The 21,613-nt window shown below is 41.5% G+C and overlaps 1 protein-coding gene across 1 annotated transcript in view; it reads right to left on the bottom strand.

Annotated features, from left to right (window-relative positions):
* The window catches only part of Snx31 (sorting nexin 31), a 58,777-nt gene extending 40,140 nt beyond the window's left edge, over positions 1-18,637 (bottom strand). Inside the window, exons 1-4 of the mRNA XM_005316295.4 lie at positions 18,474-18,637; positions 18,300-18,374; positions 7,620-7,734; positions 4,073-4,137 (exon numbers count right to left, since the gene is read on the bottom strand). Coding sequence (XP_005316352.2) covers positions 4,073-4,137; positions 7,620-7,734; positions 18,300-18,374; positions 18,474-18,539 — 321 coding nt within the window. The 5' untranslated portion in view covers positions 18,540-18,637. The remainder of the gene's footprint in view (positions 1-4,072; positions 4,138-7,619; positions 7,735-18,299; positions 18,375-18,473) is intronic.
* Positions 18,638-21,613: the final 2,976 nt, after the last annotated feature.

Raw genomic sequence — 21,613 nt, 5'->3', positions numbered from 1 at the left:
GTAAATACCACATCAGAGTTGATGGGACAAAAATCTTGACACATTACTAACCGTCTCCGGCAATACAGCCCTGCACCATAGCACTCCGCGTATATCACGTGTATGGTGCGTCCCAGTGCAGGGCCTGGTACTATGGCATAGTGCCCACTGCAGTTAATGACGTGCCAAGTGACATTTCTGTCTCTCCAAGAAAACAAACTCTGTGAGCCAGACTGGGCATCATTTACTGATCTCTCACCTGCCTCTGGTGGAGGGTCAGCTCACAGCAATCGACAACACATATATGTTGAATGTAGAGCAACAGATGATGGGATAAACCAGGCAGGTACAATGAACTTCACTTCCCTTTCAAAACCGTAATGCAAACCTCCTTTTTAGATATTTTCGAAAGTAGAACCACCTCTGCCCTGCTCTCCTTTTAGAGGCAAAGAGAAAACAATTAGAAGGAAAACTATCTTGGATTAAAAAGTTAAAATAGTTCCAGGCCTGCACCACTGGATATTGGAGGGGCTGCCAAGCACTGATAATGGAGATGGGGGTGGGGCGGGGAAAAGAGGACTCAAGAAGTAATACAGAAGCTATCTGAAAGCAATTCATCAGAGAGTGCTAAGCAGGGCTGGGAGCACAACTCTGGGCCCCATTTGACACTGCCTAGATGCAGGGGAGAGTGAAGAAATGTGCAGAAACTCCATCTTTGCAATCTCTCAGCATGGCTGAGAAGAGAAAAAGGCATTAGCTACAGTAGTGACTACCCCTTAAGCATTAACGTTGTTCCAGATGGTATTTAAGTGCTCAAAGGAGTATTAGTTCATTTAATCCTCAAAGCAACAATAAGAGAAGAACTCCTTTCCCTTTTACAGATGGAGATACTAAAATGCAAAGAGGCTAAAATTTTCTCAGACATATGACTTGAAAGTCAAGTGGCCAAAATTTGAACCTGGATCATCTCATTCCTGACCCTGAACTCTTTAACCACTACACTAGTTCAGGGGCTGCTGATCTGAGCTAACAGAAGGATTTAAAATGCTAAGCCATGATCCAGGGAGCTGTGGTTTACGCTTCATTGCTAGATGAAACACTTGGGTCTTATGGCAGAGAATTAGTGAGAAAATGTTCAGAAACAAGAGGCAAGATCCAGAAATACAACAGACAGACTCAAGAGACCCAACTCAAGTCCCTCCCTACAGCTTAGCATGCATGGGCAAACAGCTAAGGCACAAAGCACAGCCTTTCCAAAGTTGAACAATAACCTGAAAAGAATTGCTAAGGAACCCATGCAAAAATCCTGCAAGATTCTAAGAAGAAACACAATCCACTATCGGCATAAAATATATACCTGGGGGGTTGGAGTTGTAGCTTAGTGGTAGAGCACTTGCCTGGTGTGTGTGAGGCCCTGGGTTCAATCCTCAGCACTGCATATAAATAAATAAATAAACAAATAAATAAATAAATAATCCATTTACAACTAAAAAATGTGTACCTGAAAAAATTATACCACTAAGCAGGTGAACATGCATTAATAAAAATATGGCATCTCTGAATGAAGATCTTAAAGAACAGAGGAAGGCCTCAACTAAGGTGAGGAAGAAAAGAATTAAAAATTGAGTTGGCAAATTCATGGGGAAAGTGGAAGAGAAAAAGAAGGTCATTACAAAATTGAAAAATACTTCAGAAGAAGCAAAAAGAGATATTGCAAACTGCACCTGGGCTACTAGGCTTTTGTATAAAATTATAAAGGCAACATACTGGTGCTGGGGTTGTGGCTCACTAGTAGAGTGCTCGCTTAGCATGCATGAGGCACTGGATTCGATCCTCGGCACCACATAAAAATGAAATAAAGATATTTTGTGTCCACTTTCAACTAAAAAATAAAGATTTTTTAAAAAATAAAATAAAGGCAACTTACCAAGAGAACTAGGCACAAACCTTCCAAGTTATCAGAAAAAATATATGCAAAACAAAGCTCTGTAACATTGATACTCCATGAATGATTTTTTAATTTTTTTAAATATTTATTTTTTAGTTGTAGTTGGACATAATACCTTCATTTCACTTATTTATTTTTATGTGGTGCTGAGGATCAAACCCAGGGTCTCGCACATGCGAGGTGAGCATTCTACCACTAAGCCACAACCCCAACCCCTTCGTGAATAATTTTTTTTAAAGCATTTAAGGCAAAATCCATATTGTACCCCCAAAAGAACAAGTCAAACTTATCTTTAAATGTACTGAGATAGTATGACCCTCAAGATTTCAAGTTTTAAAAAGCAAGTCCCAGTGAGTTTTCAGACAGGGTGGGTATACTCAGTGGTAGGGCACTTGCTTAGCATACATGAGGCCAGGGTTCAATCCCCAGCTCCACACACATTCCCAAAAGTATACATGGCATGTGTTTATATTTTTATATGCGGAGAAATGTGTAGAAAGAACACATTGAACTGTGAATAACAATTATCCTGGAGAGTGGGGCTGGGGGAAGAAAAGGTTATTTTTCACTGTATAAATTTTATTATTATCATCACCTCTTCGACACAAACTTTTCAAAGAAAAAAAGTATGTATATATTTAAACCATCAAGTGTATGTGAAAATAAGAACCACTACCCCATGGAAGGTTCTAGGGCCATATTTCAGATTAAGAGGGCCAGTCAATGGAGCAACACCCTTGGAACTCTGTCTAAATAAAATCTCCTCTGGTCTTAGCAAATCTGATCAAGGTATCGTCTTTCTCTTTGCTAGGGGTCCAATTCAATGATAAATCATTATATGACTTTAATCACTTCAGAGTTCCACCATTCAGTCAAGCTCATGCTTTCAGGCACAAAAACATTTCCATATGTACAATTAGAATGAATATGTTTTAAACGAAGGGACTTCACAAAATTCCGGCCTGTGGGGACAAGCTGCCAGTGGTTCTTCAAACCATCCACCAAAAGGGAATTGCTGTATGTTACTCTGTTCAGCCTGGATTTTCTCCATTTACAATAAAGTTAAGAGCAGAGAATATAGAAGTAATAGCTGTTAAAACCTCCTGTCCTGATATCTTCACCCATGACCCTCTCTTGGAAATCTCAGTGACTAAAACTCAGTATGGGGTCCGTTAGTGATAAAGCTGTACACTAAGGCTGTCTTCCTCAGGCCAATTTTTTTTTTTTTTTAACATGGGCAGTAGGGAGGCTACTGGGGATTGAACCCAGGGGTGCTTAACCACTGAGCCACATACCTAGCACTTTTTTATATTTTATTTAGAGACAGGGTCTTGCTGAGTTGCATCAGGTCTTGCTAAATTGCTGAGGTTGGCTTTGAACTCACAATCTTCCTGCCTTAGCTTCCTGAGCTGCTGTGATGTGGCATCATGGCTGGCCTCAGGCCGGTTTTGACATGGATGATATTTACGCTACAGAAAAAAGGTATCTGTTTATATATATATAAAAAAAAAGCCAAAGTTCCATTTTCCATATAGAATCTAAATCTTTGGGTTAGTTGGCTTTTCATCACTGTAATCAAAATATCTGACAAAAAACAACTTAAAGGAGGAAAGATTGATTTTTTGCTCAGGTTTCAGAGATTCAGTCCATGGTTGGTCAGTTGGCTGGCTCCAAAGCAGAAATATCATGGCTGAAAGGAGAGGGGTGTGTGTGTGTGTGTGTGGAGAGAGAGAGAGAGAGAGAGAGAGAGAGAGAGAGAGAGAGAGAGAGAGAAGCCAAGGACAACATATAGTCCCCAAGGGCACGCCCCCATTGACTTTTTTCCTCCAGCCATGTCCTATCTGCCTATGGTAACCAGTCAGTAGTCCATTCAAATTATTAATCCATCAGATGGATTAATCCATTGATGAGGCTACATCCCTCGCAATCCAATCATTTCAGCTCTGAACACTGCTGCAATAAAACAAGAGCTTTTAGGGGGGCATTCCTGACCCAAACCATAATAACCTCCAAAATAGCAACTATCCTCCAATCTACTCAAAATGAATGTACTTCACCCAAGTCCAGGCCCTGTGGAGTTAACAGTCAAAGCACACACATGTTCTACAGATATATAATGACCTCAATAAGGAAGAGCAGGCTTACCAGCTGTACCCGTTTTAAAAATTCAATGAAGACATCACTTCTCAACATGTTTGGGTCTGCAGTTACTGAAAAACACGAACAGAGAGCTGGGTTAGCACAGGCTGGGCTAAGCCTTGACTATACCTCATTGATCTCTCCTCCAGGAGACCCTCCGGACCTCGCCAGCACACAGTAACCTCCCTGAAGGTGATGGAGGTTGTGACCTCTCAAATGCAGAAAAATCCTCAAAGCTTGCCTCCTCCAGACACCCTTGACAACAACATGAACCCACCATGCCTAGCCAAGCTGACAATGTTCCCAGGAACCTCACTTCATTCATGCATGCCTGTGCTGCTCAATATCCACCTTGTTGACCTACTGGGATGATGATAAAGTCAACATGAAGAAGCAGGGCTGGGGCTGCAGCTCAGTGGTAGAGCACTTGTTTCCATGTATGAGGCCTTGGGTTCAATTCCCAGCAACACAAGAAAGAAATTTTTGTTTAAATCAAGAAACAAAAGATTTTAAAATTTGGATCTAGGTATCTCATTTAGCGAGAAGCATTGGTAATTTGAAAATTTTAAATCAACCAGTAAGTGTCAAGAGAAAGTATCTCTTTGAATGATGGGAGCTCTCAAGGGGCTACTTAAGAAGCAACAAGACAGATTTGAAGTGCTTCTTTCTATTCTTACAAAAAACACTGCCCCCAACCACCTCCTGCCATCCCTTTGTTTTAAAGCTCTGTATAGCAATTTCCAGGTGTTGTGACAAGAGGGACAGAGTAGACGCCCTTTTGAGAGCTGCAGAGGCCTGGCACTGCCACCCTGCTTCCTCCTGGCTTGTCTCCCTCCCCCGGATCCTCTCCTGGGCCCTGCACTTGAGCCAAACTTATGTATTTACTAAACTGCTCTTCAATTTCTTTCTTTCTTCTGTTCATTTTGTTGCTGCTTTTCTGATCTCATCAAAGAGAGTCTACCAACATTCAAAACTAGCACTGACTTCATTATGGATGCACCTTCCCAAATGATGTCATGTTTAAGAGAGAGACTTGGTCACATGAGAAATTTTTCATAAGACTCATTCCCTCTGTTTTGAGAGGTAGTTTGGAGACTGGGCAAGGGACGCTTGTCTCATTTTCTGGAATAAAAAGACTGCAAACTAACTTTAAATTCCTTAGTATGGATCTTAAGGATGGAGAAAGCTATTGAAAAAAGTATTTATCCAACTGGTATTTACCGTATGAGTGTTAAGTTCCAGGTGCTGGGCTAAGTACTGCACATTTTAGCTCATTTAAACTATATGAAGGGGCTGGGATTGTGGCTCAATGGCGGAGTGCTTGCCTTGCATGCATGAGGCACTGGGTTCGATCCTGAGCATCACATAAAAATGAATAAACAAAATAAAGATATTGCATCCATCTATAACTAGAAAAATAGTTTTAAAATTTTTATAAAATAAACTCATGAGGAACCACAAGGCAACCATTATCACCATTTCATAGCTAAAAACACTGAGATTCAGAGGAGGTAAGTATCTTGCTCAAGGTCATACAGTCAGTGAGAAGCAAAACCGGGATTTGACTCTGGGGTTGATTCTAGAGCCCAAGCTCTCAGTTATGACACTTGGCTGTGCTGTCCCCTTACTTGACCTTGTCAGAGGATGCACAAGACATCCTGATGATGTGAGGGAACACCAGGCCTGGAACAGTGGCCCCTGAAGCACTGTGTGCACTTGTAAAAAGGCCAGTATTATTAAAGGTGTATTTTGCTAAGACTTGAGAAAACAAACCAAGAGAAAATGAAGAGTCAAAAGAGATACATTTTGAGCTTGAAAAGTCTTATTCAACAGGTCTAAAAGGAAGCACAGGTTTCATTACACACACACATAAAAAAAAAAATCCTGGGAAATAGATGGTTTCTAGAATTATGACTATGTTAAAGAAAAATATGTAGTCATGAGCGGGGCATGGTGGTGCACATGAGTAATGCCAGTTGCTCAGAAGCCTGAGGCAGGAGGATGTCAAATTCCACGTCAGCCTCAGCAGCTTAGCAAGGCCCTAAGCAATTTAGTGAGACTTTGTCTCAAATAAAAAGACTGCAGGTGTGACTCAGTGGAAAGCGACTCCCGGTTCACCCCAGTACCCACCCCCTAAAAAATGTAATCATGAAAATAATGAGGTAAATCTATAATTGCTCATGTAGTCTGATCTCTAAGATATATATTTTAAAAGGAAAAATTCAACATACAGAAGAAAAAACTTTTTTTCTTTAACTATGAAGGGCATCAGTGTGGTAGTTGTTGAAGTTTAAATAAGGTTTCTAGATAATATGACTGTATTTGTGTTGATTTTCTGATTTGGATAACTATATTACAGTTATATAAGACAGTGTCCTTGATCTTAGGAAAGACACACAGAAGTATAAAGGATAAAATGACTTAGGTGTGTAACACTCAAACCTTAAAAAAAACACACATACATCTATAACACACACATACACATACACAGATGGGAAAGAGAATAATAAAGCAAATGTAAAATGTTAATTGGGAAATCTAGGTGAATATATGGAAATTTTTTGTATTATTTTTTGCACTTTTTCTGTAAGTTACAGTTTCTGAGCAAAATGTTATAAAGAATCAGGGACAGAAAAGTGTGTATAGTAAACTTCAACTTATGTTGAACAAGAAGAGATGGACATACATTCTAGTGTACACAAGGATTGTTTCCAAGGAATACAGGAATCACTGGTAGTATTGTTTGTCTCTGGAGGCCTCGGGTGGGAGGGAGACTTACCTTTCACTGAATATTCCTTTGCATAGTCTCTATTTTTTAAAATATTATGTGTATAGACTGATTCCTAATTTTAAAATCTTTAAATATTTTAATGCTAATTTTTCTCTATACACTGAACTCCCTCTTTTGTATAAGAGCTTCGTCTTGTCAATCACAGTCTTGCAGGCACAGTATTTGCAGGACCCAGGCACCAGGCAACACCGTGGTACTGTCGACCTCACAGCGGCCAGCTCAGGTCTCTGAGCATCCTTGTGCCTTCACACAGCCTCTTCCAAAGTGGAAGTGCAATCTCTGGCACTGTTGTTAATAAACACCTCTGATACCTCCCTATATCTTTCCTGTGCACGGTTCAGCTCACCCCTTGTTCCATCCTAATCCAGGTCACATTTGTTTGATTTCTACAAAGTCAACATATGGCCCCCAAGGGTGAATTTGAACATAAAGAATTTTTAAAACTCAATACAAAGAACACATATCATATGATTCCATATATATATAAAATATATATATAATGACCAGAATAAGCAAATCTCTAGAAATCCAAATTAGAATATTGATTGCCAGGGCTGGTGGAAGAAGGCTAAAATAGGGGTGACTGCTAATAGGCACAAGGTTTCTTTTGCGGGTACACAGCAACATTTTGAAAGTAGATTCTGGTGATGGTTTCCCAATTATATTAATATGTTAAACCCCCAGAATCACAGACTTTAAATGGATGAATTTTGTATTATGCAACTTATTTCTCAAATCTGTAATAGAATCCCAAATACATACCATTTTGCAAATATCGTTCCAGCTGGTCCCTCCTCTCCTCAGCCATAGATGGGGTCATTGCCAGATAGTACTTTGGTGGAAAAGGTGGTAGGCAATTTCCAAAGACCCGCCTCAGCTGAAAGATTCAGAAAACACAGTTAAGACAAGTGAGACTCGAATTCAAGGCTGATGAGATACTGAAGCCTCAGTGGGGTGTGGTGGTGCACAACTGTAACTCCAGCTACTTGGAGTGGGGAGAGTTGAGGCAGGAAGATCTCAAGTTTGAGGCCAGTCTCAGCAACTTAGTGAGATTCTGTCTCAAAATAAAAAATATATAGGGTGAAACTACAGCTCAAATATAAGCACCCCTAGGTTGAATTCCCAGTGCCAGGGAATGTAGGGTGGGAGGATACTAAAGCCTCCCCTTAGAGCAAAGCCCAGTATTTTATTTAAAATTTACCCTTCTTGGTGGCCAAAAGGAGGAAAATAGAATGATTTTATTTTTTTAAAGGTGAATACAGTGGGCTGGGGTTGTGGCTCAGCAGTAGAACGCTCGCCTAGCGCGTGTGAGGCCCTGGGTTCAATCCTCAACACCACATAAAAGTAAATAAATAAAACAAAGGTATTGTGTCCAACTACAACTAAAAAATAAATATTTTTTAAAAAGGTGAATACATTTCAGCATAAGCTCTTAAGATGCTATTTTACATACGTCACACAATGTTAACGTCACACAATGTCAACTCCAGTCTAATTTTGATAGAGTTGGGGTATATTTTGATTTTCTATTTGTTTGTAAGACTGCCAACAACTCTATATGAGACAAAATTTTCTTAATTCATTTTATAATAATTATGTATTTTTGTGATTACAGTTACTCCTAACCCCATCTGAATCATATCTGAACTTGACAGGTATGCTTAGAGTTGTGCTAATGTAAAAAGCTACTAATAATGGTAGCTATGAACACTTGAAATGTGTCTAGTCTAAACTCAAGTACTATAAGGGTAAAACACACTTCAGATTTCAAAAACTTAGTTTGAAGAAAAAAGAATGTTAAATATTTCATTGATCACTTTTTTTTTTTTTTTTTTTTTTTTGGTACTGGGTATTGAACCCAGGGGCGCTTAACCACTGAGCCACATCTCCAGCCTTTTTTTATGTTTTACTTACAGACAGGGTCTCACTGAGTTGCTTAGGACTTTTCTAAGCTCTTGAGGCTGACCTCAAACTCACAATCCTCCTGCCTCAGCCTCCTGAGCCACTGGGATTATAGGCATGCACCACCATACCCAGTGGCTCACTGATAACTTTTCATATTGACTACACATTTAAACTGATAATACCATGGATGTATTAAATTAAATCCATAGTCTAAATTAATTCCACCTGTTTCTTTTACTCTTTTTGATGTAGTTACCAGAAAGTTTTAAATTACATACATGGTGCATATATTTCTATTGGATAGTGCTGGTTACAGAATTCCTATAGAGCTGACATATAATCCTAATAGAAACCCAGCAGGTCCTTCCCTCCCACCTACCTATATATGATCCAAGACCACAATGATAATTTTTTTATAGAAGGTTCATAAAAATAATTTTAAAATTAAGAAACAATAGTTCCAGTGCTAAACTTGCAATGACAACTCAATGGCAAGGCAATATCAAAACTTCGTCAGGTTTTATGGCATTTCTTGAGTAGGAGGGCTGAAAACAATTACCATTACTTACTATTACAGTAGTCTGTGGTTTAAAGAAAGCATAAGGCAGATCTAAGGGAAATAGAACTGCAAACAGGCAAAAATTCAAATTTTAATTTAATTGTGATTGCTTTTGCCACAATTAGTAGTGTGTATCTGGCAAATATTTTCCTTGCATAGACTCTAACTTCAAAATACATCAAGAATCTGACCACTACCTTCTTCTTGTCGTCCCTAATACCATTATGCTGGTCCAAGCTTTGCCATCTGTTTTCTAGATTACTGCAGTAGCCTTACAAAGGGTCTCTCTGCTTCTTCATTTGATCCCCTTCAATCTATTCTAACACAGAATCTAAGGTGATACTTCAAAACTGTAAGTCAAATCATTGCACTGCCCTGCTCAAATCCTCTATGGCTTCCCATTTCACTCAAGGAAAAGTCAAAATCTTTATAACCTAGAACTATGTCATCCAATATGGTGGCCATTCACCACATGTGAGTAAATGTAAACTTAATTGAAATAAAATAAAGAATACAAATTCAGTTTCACAGTCATACTAGCCACATTTCAAGTGTTGCCTAGCTGCCTGAAACATGGCAAGTTGTTATTGAATTGGACAAAGCAGATAGAGATCATTTTCAACAGCACAGAAAGTTCTATTGGACAGTGTTGGTCTAACATCTTGAAAGATGGACTGTCAGTCTTCGGGCAAAATATAGCTCCCTGATGCATTTCATTTGGTTGATCAATTTTTAGAGAATTTTAACTTAATACCAATATTTATTTTTAAGATTTTAAAATTAAAAATTTATATCCTGGAGATAATGCAAAATATTTTAGCCACTTTGGAAAACAGTTTGACAATGTTTTACAAAGCTAAACATAGTCCTCCATATAATCCAGTGATTACACCTCTAAGTATTTATTTGAAAACTATGTCCACATAAAAAACTTGCATGTGAACATTTATAGCAGCTTCATTAATAGCTCTCCAAACTGAAAGCAGTAAAGATGTCCTTCAAATGAATAGATTAAAAAGTTGAGAAATATCCATATAATAGAATATTATTCTTCAATAAAAGGAAATGAATTATGGAACCACAAAAAGACATGAATGCCTCTTAAATGCATATTGCCAAGTGGAAATTAGGCAGTCTGAAAAAGCTACATACTATATGATTTCAATTATATGGCATTCTGGAAAAGGAAAAGGCAAGACTACAAAAACCATTAAAAAAACAACAGTAACCAGGGGCTTGGGGCTTGGGGTGAAGGGGTACTGAATAGGTGAAGCACATGGGATTTTTTTCTTTTTTTAAAGTAATTTATTAGCATATATAATGTGATCACATGGAGGGGCTCAGATGATACTGAGAGGACTGTGTGTGCAGCACATGGATTTTTTTTTTTTAGGGAAGTAAATTTATTCTGTATGATACTATAACTGTGGACATGACAATATATATTTGTTAAAACCCACTGAACCTTACAACGCAAGCTTAACAAAGCAAATATTTTTAATAATCATTTAGGAAGTGGAAGAATCCCAGGATGGTATACAGGGTGTGCCAAAACAAGCTAATTATATTATCAATGTGTAAAACCACAGGAATGAGGGCTGAAAAGGACTGACCTAAAGAACTTTGGAATTGAGTAAAGTCTGTAGAACCCAATGGCATGGCAACTAGCTGGACATAAACACTTGAGTTGATAAAAGTTGTTTCCCACAGGAGTATGAGTTAACGATTCTAATACTGCTCTATGTGTATACACAGCCAACAAGTTAGTAAATGACAGCAGATAGTGGGAGTCAGGTTTCTCACTGTTATTATGGGAATTCGCAGATAAGACCAGGAGGCAAGAATGACCAAGAATAAGATATCAGAGTTAGATGAACTGTCATGGGCTCACTTTTAGCTTAGCATAGATACAGATGGATACATATGGAAATACTTACAGGTAAGTCCATGTGCATTGGTTATTGTACACACATTCACTTCCTTGCTGCAGGGGAGAGGGCCTAGAAGCAGCAACCCTTCAGCAGCACTGAACACAGCTAGCACCTAGACCTTGGTTTCTAATGCCGGTCTTCAACAAAAGCAACCAAGGATCCATGGAAAATGGCTGATTCCAGGACTGAGATAGGCATAAACAAGATGATCCCGAGTATCTTGTAACCCCAGGAAGTAAGGAAGTACTCAAAACAAAATCAACCCTGGGAGCATATCAAAGACACTCAGGAGCAAACTCAAAGAGCTCCCAAGGGCCAAAGTTGGGATAATTTGATCCAAAGAATAAAGTAGTATTGATATTGAGCCCAAAGTATAAAGTGAATATCCATCATTCTATACAGATAAAAATTATTGAATGAACAAATAGGAGAAAACAGACAAATCTGTGCAGAAGAATTTCTGAGACTCATTGCTCAAGGAGGGGAGCATAAAGCCTGCTCTCAGTGTGGGCTTTGCATAGTGACTTCCTTCCAAAGAGTACACCAGGAAAGGGAGAGAAAATTACAGTGGAGAAACCAGGTGATGGGTAATGACAACAGTGATTAAGACATGTGGACAGTAGGTACCCAGGACAGGATGTGCTTAGAAAGGTGCTTTACCCAGTTCAATTCACAATAGCTGAACTATGGAACCAGCCTAGGTGCCCTTCAACAGATGAATGGATAAAGAAAATGTGGTACATATACACAATGGAATACTATTCACCCATAAAAAGAAGGAAATTATGGCATTTGCTAGTAAATGGATGAAACTAGAGACTATCATGCTTAGTGAAATAAACCAATCCTTCAAAACCCAAGGCCCAATGTTCTCTCTAATATGCTAATGCTGATTCACAATGGGGTGGGGGAGTTTACTGGATTGGACAAAGGAGAATGAAGAGAAGGGAGGGGGAATGGGAATGAGAAAGACTGTAGAATAAATCAGACACTACTTTCCTATGTTCATATATGAATATGCGACCAGTATAACTGCACATCATGTACAACCTCAAAAATGAGAAGTTATACTCCATTATGCATGATATGTCAAAATACATTCTACTGTCATGTATTAGAAAAGAAAAGAAAGGTGCTTTACCTCTGAGGTCTTCATCCCTTCCAAAACTTATAACCTTATTCTCATTCTGTGAAAAACATAAGATTCCAATAGAGGGGCATCTCATAAAATATGTGACCAGTACTTTTCAAAACTGTCATATTGTTAAAAAGCAAGGAAAGTCTGAGAAACTGTCATAGTCCAAGGAGCTTAAGGAGACAAAATAACTGAATATAGAGTCCTGGCTGGGGTCCTGGATTAGAAATAGGACAGTAGGCAAAAACGAAGAAAGTCTGAATAATGTGGAGTACATGGGAACTCTCTGTACTATCTTTTCTGTAAACTAAGACTGTTCCCCAAAAGTGAGGTTTCCATTTTAAAAATACTTGACGTACTTGCTTCTCTTGAAAAACCAGAAGATCTAGAATCCATGGATTCACTCTCTTATGCAATCCCAACTAACTGATAAGAGACAAGCAGTTCCATGCTCTGCTTCTCACCTCCTTTAAATTGCTTGCCTGTCCCCTGGAGCCCTGGAGTTTGCCACCTTTCATGTAACTCTAGCACAAAACATTGTTGCAACCATTGTGTTTCTTTGAAACTCAAGGAAATATTCAGCCCTGCCAGAGACTGTCAAAAGGCACCCCAGCTGGAGCTCCATGCCAGGCAGAGCTGCTTAAACAATCCAGGGATTTATGCACCCCATCTCTGCTAATTCCACTCAGCAAAGCAGAGACCTGTCTTCTTTGCGTGCAATTATTTCTTGATTAACTGATTAAATGATCTTTAAAAGGCAATTGTCTTTTTTGGCATGTGTTCATCAATGTCACAGATGCTGCCAAATTGGTTCTCAGCCGAGCAACCTTGAGACAACAGGGCTGCCCAAGGTTTGCCTCTGCAGGAGGGCATCAGGGGGAGCCCCTGTCTGAGGCCAAGGGCTGTGGGGAAGTTAGCAAGGATTAGGTTTTAATACCTAGTACAGAGCAAAAAGCAACCCAGAAGATTTTCAACCTGACCTGACTTCTCAAGAAACCTTTTGCCTCCCTTCTCTAATATGGTAAGAGGTTAAACATACAGCAAACAGTAGTTAATCCTGCAGGAAGTCAATGCCACGGCTCAACTCTATTGCCACAGAACCTTCTCGATGGGTTTCAGATAGCACATAGTCTAGCTATGGAAACCTCTTGCATACTAAGAATTAGCTGGTATAAGAGTTTGGCTCAATTCCTCTGTCAAAAAAAAAATGTTCAAAAAGATCAAAAGGAAAACACAGCTCTTACTATGAGGCATTTTTTGTTAGTTTCAGTTATTTTTTTTTTTCCCTGGAGGACCCTGTACAGAATTTTTTCAAATCTCAGAACCTCTTACACTGAACTTCCCCATTGTGCAGTTCTACTTTATAACATAAGTGGGACCATTCTGACCCGCTGAAAGTGTCACCTCCTTCCCTGCGCTCACACAACGCCCATATCAACTCCAGAGGGGTGAGAACCTGGAGCAAGTGGAATTAGAGATATAAACACAGAGTTTTCTACAGTCTCTGTTTTTAATGTTGACTCATTCATCTCGCATCTCCAAGTCCCAGACTCACCAGAAAAGGGCACAGCTCAAAGCGATATTGGTTGGGGCATCTAAACTCGATGTGGGAGAAGAGTCAGAGAAAGGCATCTCATGCAATCAAGGGGGACTTCCTGGGAGAGGTGGGACTTGAGAAAGGACTGGTTCCTGACAGGTGGACTGGAAATTAAAGAGTACTCCAAGCAGGGGAAATAAGTAAGGCAGGGGTGATGATGGGGCCGGCCTGTTAGGAACCAGAGATTCGAGTAGAGAAATGAGGAGATCATGTTAGGTCAGTGGGAGAAAGGAGCCAGGTAAGATCTGCACCTGGCAGGGAGGGGCAAAGAAGCAGTGTGAGAGGTTTGCACAGCCCTCCCCTCCTGCTAAAGTATCCTCTGCAAGCTTTCCTGACTTGTCCCCATTGCCACGTCTGATGCTGCCTGATTGCAAGAGGCAAGCACCCAGTTCGTAGAGCCCAGCATCACTTCCACGACACTGGGCCAAAATGAGCTGATTACATGTTGCCATCATAGATTTTATGGCTGTTTTTGGGAAGAGTAGTGCCGGCAAGGCAGAGGTCTGAATCAAACTGGTTTATTTATCAAAAGACCCAGAGAAAAGGTGGCTCAGCCAGTTCAAACAGCAAAGAGATGTGAGCAGTGGTCAGCAGTACAGGGACATGCTGCCAGTCCTCTGGGGAGCCTCACTGAGGGATGGGACTCAGGGGATGACATCAGAGAAAACGAGTCACAGCTGACTTCCTTTCTTTCCCAGGTCCAGTCTTATGCATACCCTGGAGTATTAGGGGGATGGACCAGAAGTCACTGCATCTAGGCAGGTGTACCTCCTCAATCTCAGAAGTATCTAACATACAAAATACAAGTTAAATTATTTGGGGGGCGTGCTGGGGATTGATCTTGGGGGCACTTGACCACTGAGCCACATCCCCAGCCCTATTTTGTATTTTTTTTTTAGAGACAGGGTCTCACTGAGTTGCTTAGTGCCTCACTATTGCTGAGGCTGGCTTTGAACTCACCATCCTCCTACCTCAGCCTCCTGAGCTACTGGGATTACAGGTGTGCACCACTGTGCCCAGCTATAAATCCAATTCTTATAGCCAAAAGTTACATATGCTAAGGTCATAGTAGTCGTTTAATTTAACTACACAGCGTACAATAGGAACTTTGTATTTCTCTTTTTTTTTTGTAAAATATTTATTTTTCAATTTTCAGTGGATACAACATCTTTATTTTATTTTATGTGGTGCTGAGGATTGAACCCAGCGCCCCGCGCATACCAAGCAAGCGTGTTACTGCTTGAGCCACATCCTCAGACCCAGTATTTCTTAATAAATATGCTAGTAATAATCTTATTCTTACCACAAACACCTATACCTGGCCCCTCCCCACACACATACACACACACAAGACTTTTCTACCATTTCCCTTTTTTACAGTGTTTTGTATTAAATCAGATTAAGAATTTGGAAGTTTCATATCCTCCACAGACCAGGAAAATAAAAACCAACAGAGAAATGGCTGGAAAAGCTTACCCAACCTTTCAATGTCACACTCTGGTGATCAGCATAATACAGGATGCCCAGTTAAGTATGTCCCAAAGAGTACATAGGACATCTTATATTTTAAAAATTGATTATTTACCTAAAATTAAAATTTAATTGGGGATCCTATATTTCTCTGTGTTAAATCTGGCCACCCCACTCCATTCTTTATCTATTAAATGGGAGTGACGATGTCGATGCCCTGGTGGGGTTGCTGGGCAGCTCCAGCAAAATCCTGGGCAGCAACTCTGATGACAGAAAGTAGGTCCTGTGGCCTGGGGGCCAGGATTGAATGGAGGGAATCAAGGGCAAAGAAGACAAGGAGACTTCCTTCCTTCCTTCCTTCCTTCCTTCCTTCCTTCCATCCTTCCTTCCTTCCATCCTTCCTTTCTTCCTCTAGGATTACAGGAGTCACTGCATCTCACAGTTACTGCACTACTAGGGATTGAACCCAGGCCTGCTCTACCACTGAACTACATCACCAGCCTTTTTTATTTTTTTATTTTGAGACAAATTCTAGCTAAGTTGCTGGAACTTGCCATCTTCCTGCCTCAGCCTCCCAAGTTGCCTGGCCACCATGTCTAGTTCAAGGGGACTTTCAGAGTGATAAAACTGTTCTTTGTCTTGATTATGGTGGTATTGACCATGTACATTTACTGAAAGTCATCACTCTAAACACGTACAATTGGGTAATATCATTATGTTATTCCAAAATATAGTAAAAGCAAGTTGGGTTAGGACTCAATTGTCTTACTGATAATTTATTTTTGTCAAGTTTAATAAGAAATCATGTTATGTGGCTGAGTGCAGTGGCATAACCTATAATCCCAGTGACTCAGGAGGCTGAGGCAGGAGGATCCTGGGTTTGAGGACAACCTTGACAACTTAATGAGACCCTACGTCAAAATAAAATATAAGAAGGGCTGGAGATGTAGCTCAGTGGTCAAAGTGGTAAAGTGTCCCTGGATTCAATCCTCAACATGGAAAAAAAGAAGGAGAAGGGGAAGAAAAAGAAGAATGAGGAAAAAAAAAAAGAAAGAAGAGGAGGAGGAAGAAGAAAAGAAACCACAAAAGGTAAGGGTCAGAGTATGTTCTAAACATCAAATCCTGGCCCCTCACTGTCACAAGCACCCTAAGAGGTTGGCATCCATATGTAAGTGCTTGCTTATTATTTCTGGTGAGAAAACTGAAGGTCAGAGGAGAGATGAGCAGCCTGGAAGCAGAGGGTCCCACATTCTCCCCGCTGCCTCCTGCTTTGCACTCATGTTGGCCACTTCCTCATTCCCCTCTCATATTCCAGGAAGAGCCATGGAGGCAGGAGAGATACCCTGACTTCTGCTACCAAATGTCTGAAACATCTCTCCTTTCTCTTCCTTCGAGATCTTCATCTGCCCACCTGCAGCTCCCTAAATGTGTATTGGTCAAAAGCAACTTCTCATCTTTCAGAATTCTGAATGCACAGCTTCTTTATGCAGACATTTACCAATCATTCCTGAAGGTCCTCTGGGTTCCCGGCACTGGTAATACACTCAAATTATTGCTAGTAAACACATTGCAATGTTTTTCTTGTTAAGTCCAGAGATATTTAATCATACCTTGAAAATGGACTTTTCCAATTCACTACAACATATGAACGAGAAGACTTGCCATAGTAACCCTTTCTTTTTCTTTTTGTTATTAGATCTTTATGGATATACATAGTAATTGGGTTCATCCTGATAAACTTAGACATGCATGGAAATCTGTTCCTTTTCCCTGTCCCTTTCCCTTCTCATCCCCCACTTCTCTTTTGTCTATTAGACTTCCTTTTGCTGGTCTATGGATTTGTATTTGATGGTTTTTTTACACCTTTCCAATAGTAGGAAAACTTAGCTGTCCACCATCAGAAAATGGTTAAATGAAATATGGCATCACTGTTCACTAGGAACCCATTCTCTGGGTTCCTAGTGAATAGTATGAAATAGTTCCTAGTGAACCTGTACGAAAAGTCCCCCTTCCAATGTTAATAGCTATTGCCTTCTGTCTTCTTTATCCTCTTTTTAACATGAGGTATGTGTTCTTTAAAATCTAAACTCTTTTAGAAAAAGAAAAGAAACAACTATTTGTGGAGAAGAACAGAAGGAGAATTTGAACTTTATTTCCCAGATTCCACTTACTTCTCTAACCATTTGGAAGACTTACACCTCCTCATAAAACCAATAAAATCCATTAGAGCAAACTAATAAATCCACCTACCACCCAGAGAAAATAGTAGGCACACCAGGGTAAGAAACTGCAGTGAGAAATGACCTCCTAAGTTGGTAAGTCATGTTTTCTGGGTTCCTCAGTTACTAGGATTTGAAATTTATGATTATGGTCATTTGAAAACAAAAAACAGACACACATTTTTTAAAAGGAGGTAAACTTAAAATCTCTAGAGAGAAAGGAGATTGCTCATGTTCTAGATTCCTTAGACTACACTTTTGTCTTGATTTAATTTGCTCATTTTGAAAGGGGACCCTGCCCTGGAGAACAGTAGGCACTGAAATGAAGCCCACCATAGATCCAGCACCCTACAGGTGGGGCTGGAGGGGCTGGGTGATCTGAAAGTCACGTGTGCCCTGTTCCTCATCTCATATCTGTAGGTGACTAGGAGCCATAACATGTAATCATGAAGCTGTATGCCAAGCAATTCACATTTAATCCTTACCTGTTTTAGGGATTAGGAACCCGAAGCCCCCAAAGTCTAAAATCTTAGTCACACAACTAGAGCTCAACTAGAGCTCTTTGGGCAACACTTTCCTCCACCTGTCTCCGGTGGGGGGTCACTACTTGCTTCTGAGCGGCTCACCTGTTCGTTCCAACGGTGTAGCTGGCTGTAGCGCACCTTGCAGAAGAGGAATCCGTCCAGGTACACGGAGTACAGCTACAAACACACAGACCCCGGCCCGAATTAGCTAAGGGAGCAGGTGAGCAGGGTCACCCTCTCCCTAGCCACTCAGCCCGACCCCGGCCCCAGGCGCACCACGTAGCGGCCTCCCAGCGAGTCCGACCGCTGCTGGGACACGGGGATGCAGAAGTGCATCTTCATGACGGGAGCAGCGACCCCCAGGGAGCGCAGGGAGACCGACCCTCGGTGGCGACGCGATCAGCTGTTCTGCACCGGACAGCGGTGGCGGTAGCTGGGCTGACCTCGCCGCGGAGGCGGGTCCCTGGGCCAGTTAGCCCAAGCCCAAGCCGTCCCCAGGTGGGCGGGGCCGAGGCAGTGACCGGGTCCCCCACTCCCTCTCTCCCCGTCGATCTGCAGCCCCATCGATCTGCAGGCTCCCAGGAGGGACTGAGCACGGGAAGTAATCAGGTTAGAGACCCAGGAGAGCGTCAGAGGTCTAGACTGCAGAAGGTTCCTTGAGGGGTAATGAAAGTGTGTGGGGGGGTGGGGCGGGGGGGCGTAGGATCTCCAGGTGAGAAGGTCCAGAGTTTTGATCAGATTTTCATAGGATTCCTGGGACCAACCCACCAAAATTAATCCCGGCTGTATGAGCTCCAGCTGCGGGCAAATCGTGTCCAGGTGCCAGTCCAGTCCCCCCAACTACACCCCACCCCACCCCAGCACAACGCCCCCAGGTGAGGCTACTTACTCCCTGCCGCCACAGTCCAGGAGAAGCTGGCCTTCTCCAAGGGTCTCTGTGACTGGCGGAATGTCTATTCCTCGTTCAGTCGTTCAATCGGTGATTTAGGAAGGTGTGTGACAACACCTTCAGACCCCACCTCAGCCTCCGACTACTGACATCACTAGATGCCCTGATTGCCTTGAAAAAGTTTTCTGCACCATTACCCATCAACACTGGATGCCGGGCAATATGAATTAAAAAAAAAAAAAAAAAAAAAATATATATATATATATATATATATATATAAAATGGAAGCGACTTAGGACTCTCTGGATCCCAGAGAAGACCTGGTTTCAAACAGTTGCTTCACCCTCTCAACTGGGTTCACCTCAACTACCTGCTCGTCTCAAATTCTTTCAACAATCTCTCATTTTTAATTTCTGTGAAAAGGAGTCCTTTTAATTCTCTAATTTTGGCTCAGTTGGAATGGAATTCCTCCCACCTTGCTGTAGTCCCTGGTGGAGGAAGAGCCTTGTGGACCTGATAGGCCAGCATTTGGTTGACTCCATCCTTCCTTCTTTCCTTAATCAGCCCATAACTCTTCTGGTTTTAGATCAACATCCTACAATGACAAAACGGACCCAGAAAGTGAAATAACTTTTCCAGGGTTACAGGGCATTCCCCCCACCCTCCCCTCATACATCTGAGAAGTTTACTGAAAGATTTGGGGATAACCCTTGAAAGCTCTTGAAGATGCCTGTCAGCCTTGGGAAGGGCTGGCTGTTGAAAGGGGAATCTGGGACACAACAGGTGCCAGGCCCTAACCTATGTATGCCATTTAATTTTCATAGGAACCTGTAGCTAGGAACCTCTGCAGAGTCTGGCTTTACAAAAAAGGGAATTGAGACTTAGAGCTTTGAAATGTGGGTGGTGTTGCCATGCAGTGGTTAATTAAAAGAATTTAACAGGAACTTGTCTCCTCACTTGATGGCTTCTAGTTGAGTGGTCTTGAATAAGTTCGTGGACTATTTAAGCTGTACTTTCCTCTTCTATGAAAATGTGTTAATACCTGTACTCATTTAAGGGAATCTTCAGTGCAGGGTGGAAGAGCATTAGAGTTTATTTCCTGCCATTGATCAATGGTCTGGAGGAATCTCTCAGTGGCTCCTGCGGCAAAAGCCATTCAGGGAGGCCCTGGAATCTGGTCCAGTCCACAGGGCAGCAAGATAGAGTATCTTTGTCAGTCCCAGAAGTGGCCCCAGCCTTCCCTGGAAATTTCTTCCATCTGTGGATGGCCTGGTCTCTGGCTCTGTCCATTGACAATGTCCAATCAGGACCATTTCCTTTCTCTCATTGTGCACCCCACCCCCAAGCTGAATTGGAACAGGTCCGGCCTCTGTGTAAGTCCTTGCCTTCCTACATTCCTGACCTCTGGTCCACCCAGCTGCTCTTTTGAACTCATCCAGTCAGTGGATACTACTGAGTGCCGTCTGTATTGTGATGTGTTGGGTGCTCTAGGGTCCTTTGGGATTTGCAGGAATATAAAAAACCTAGGCTGCACAGGACAGGTACACAATCGCACCAGTAATGGGCAGTTTTGAAACGTCCTTGGTTCCTGGATGATCTTCTGGTCTGGAGACCAAAGTTGCCTGAATAGTGTCCTCCAAGTATCCATGTCTACTTGGAATCTCAGACCATGACAATTTAGAAGTAGGGTTTCTGCAGATATATTTAAAGTCAGGCTCAAAAGGAAGTCCTATTGGATTAGCGTAACTTTAAAGCCAATGGGAGTGTCCTTATAAGACACAGTAAAGGAGACACAGATGCAGAGGACAAGGCCATGTAAGATAGAGGCAGAGAGGTGGAGATTGGAGTTTGGCTGCCACAAGCCGAGGAACATGTTAGGCCACCAAAAGCCAGAAATAGGCGAGAAAGAATTTTCCCCTAAAGCCCTCAGAGGGAGTACAGCCCCGCCCTTGTTCCAGATTTGTAGCTTCCAAACTGTGAGAGAATAAATTTCTGTGGTTGTAAGCCACTCAGTTTGTGAAGCTTTTTTATAACAGCCAAGAGATAAAACTACACCAACCCTATGGTCACAATCACCCTCATGCTAGAGCTAGCTACCAGCACCCTGGAGAGGCAGGCAAGGTGGGCCGAGCCCCTGGTACATGCCTTTGTATGGGCCTATGAAAGGAATGAACAGATGGAGGGTAGTCCAGAGGAAAGGAGACCTGTGATTGAGGGACATTGTCTTGAAAATAGTGACAAGATTGGCTAGCCCCATGTAGCCCCGCTATGGGCCAGGAAGGATACTATGTGTTAACCTGCACAGACTCATTTTATCCTTGAAACAACCACATGAACTTGAAGTGATGGCTATTCCTGTTTCATAGGAGATGAAACATGGTGGAAGGAAATTAATTAATAGTCATGTTTTAGGTTCCGAGTGACTACTTGGAGGACAATATTCAGCCAACTATAGTAGGTCTCCAGGTCAGAAGATCATCCAGGAACCAAGAACATTTCAGAACTGCCCATTATTAATGTGATTTTG

Source organism: Ictidomys tridecemlineatus, chromosome 7 (genome assembly GCF_052094955.1).
Source record: "Ictidomys tridecemlineatus isolate mIctTri1 chromosome 7, mIctTri1.hap1, whole genome shotgun sequence".
Taxonomy (NCBI): domain Eukaryota; kingdom Metazoa; phylum Chordata; class Mammalia; order Rodentia; family Sciuridae; genus Ictidomys; species Ictidomys tridecemlineatus.
Note: the sequence above shows the minus strand (reverse complement) of the source record. Positions and strands in the feature narration are given on the sequence as shown.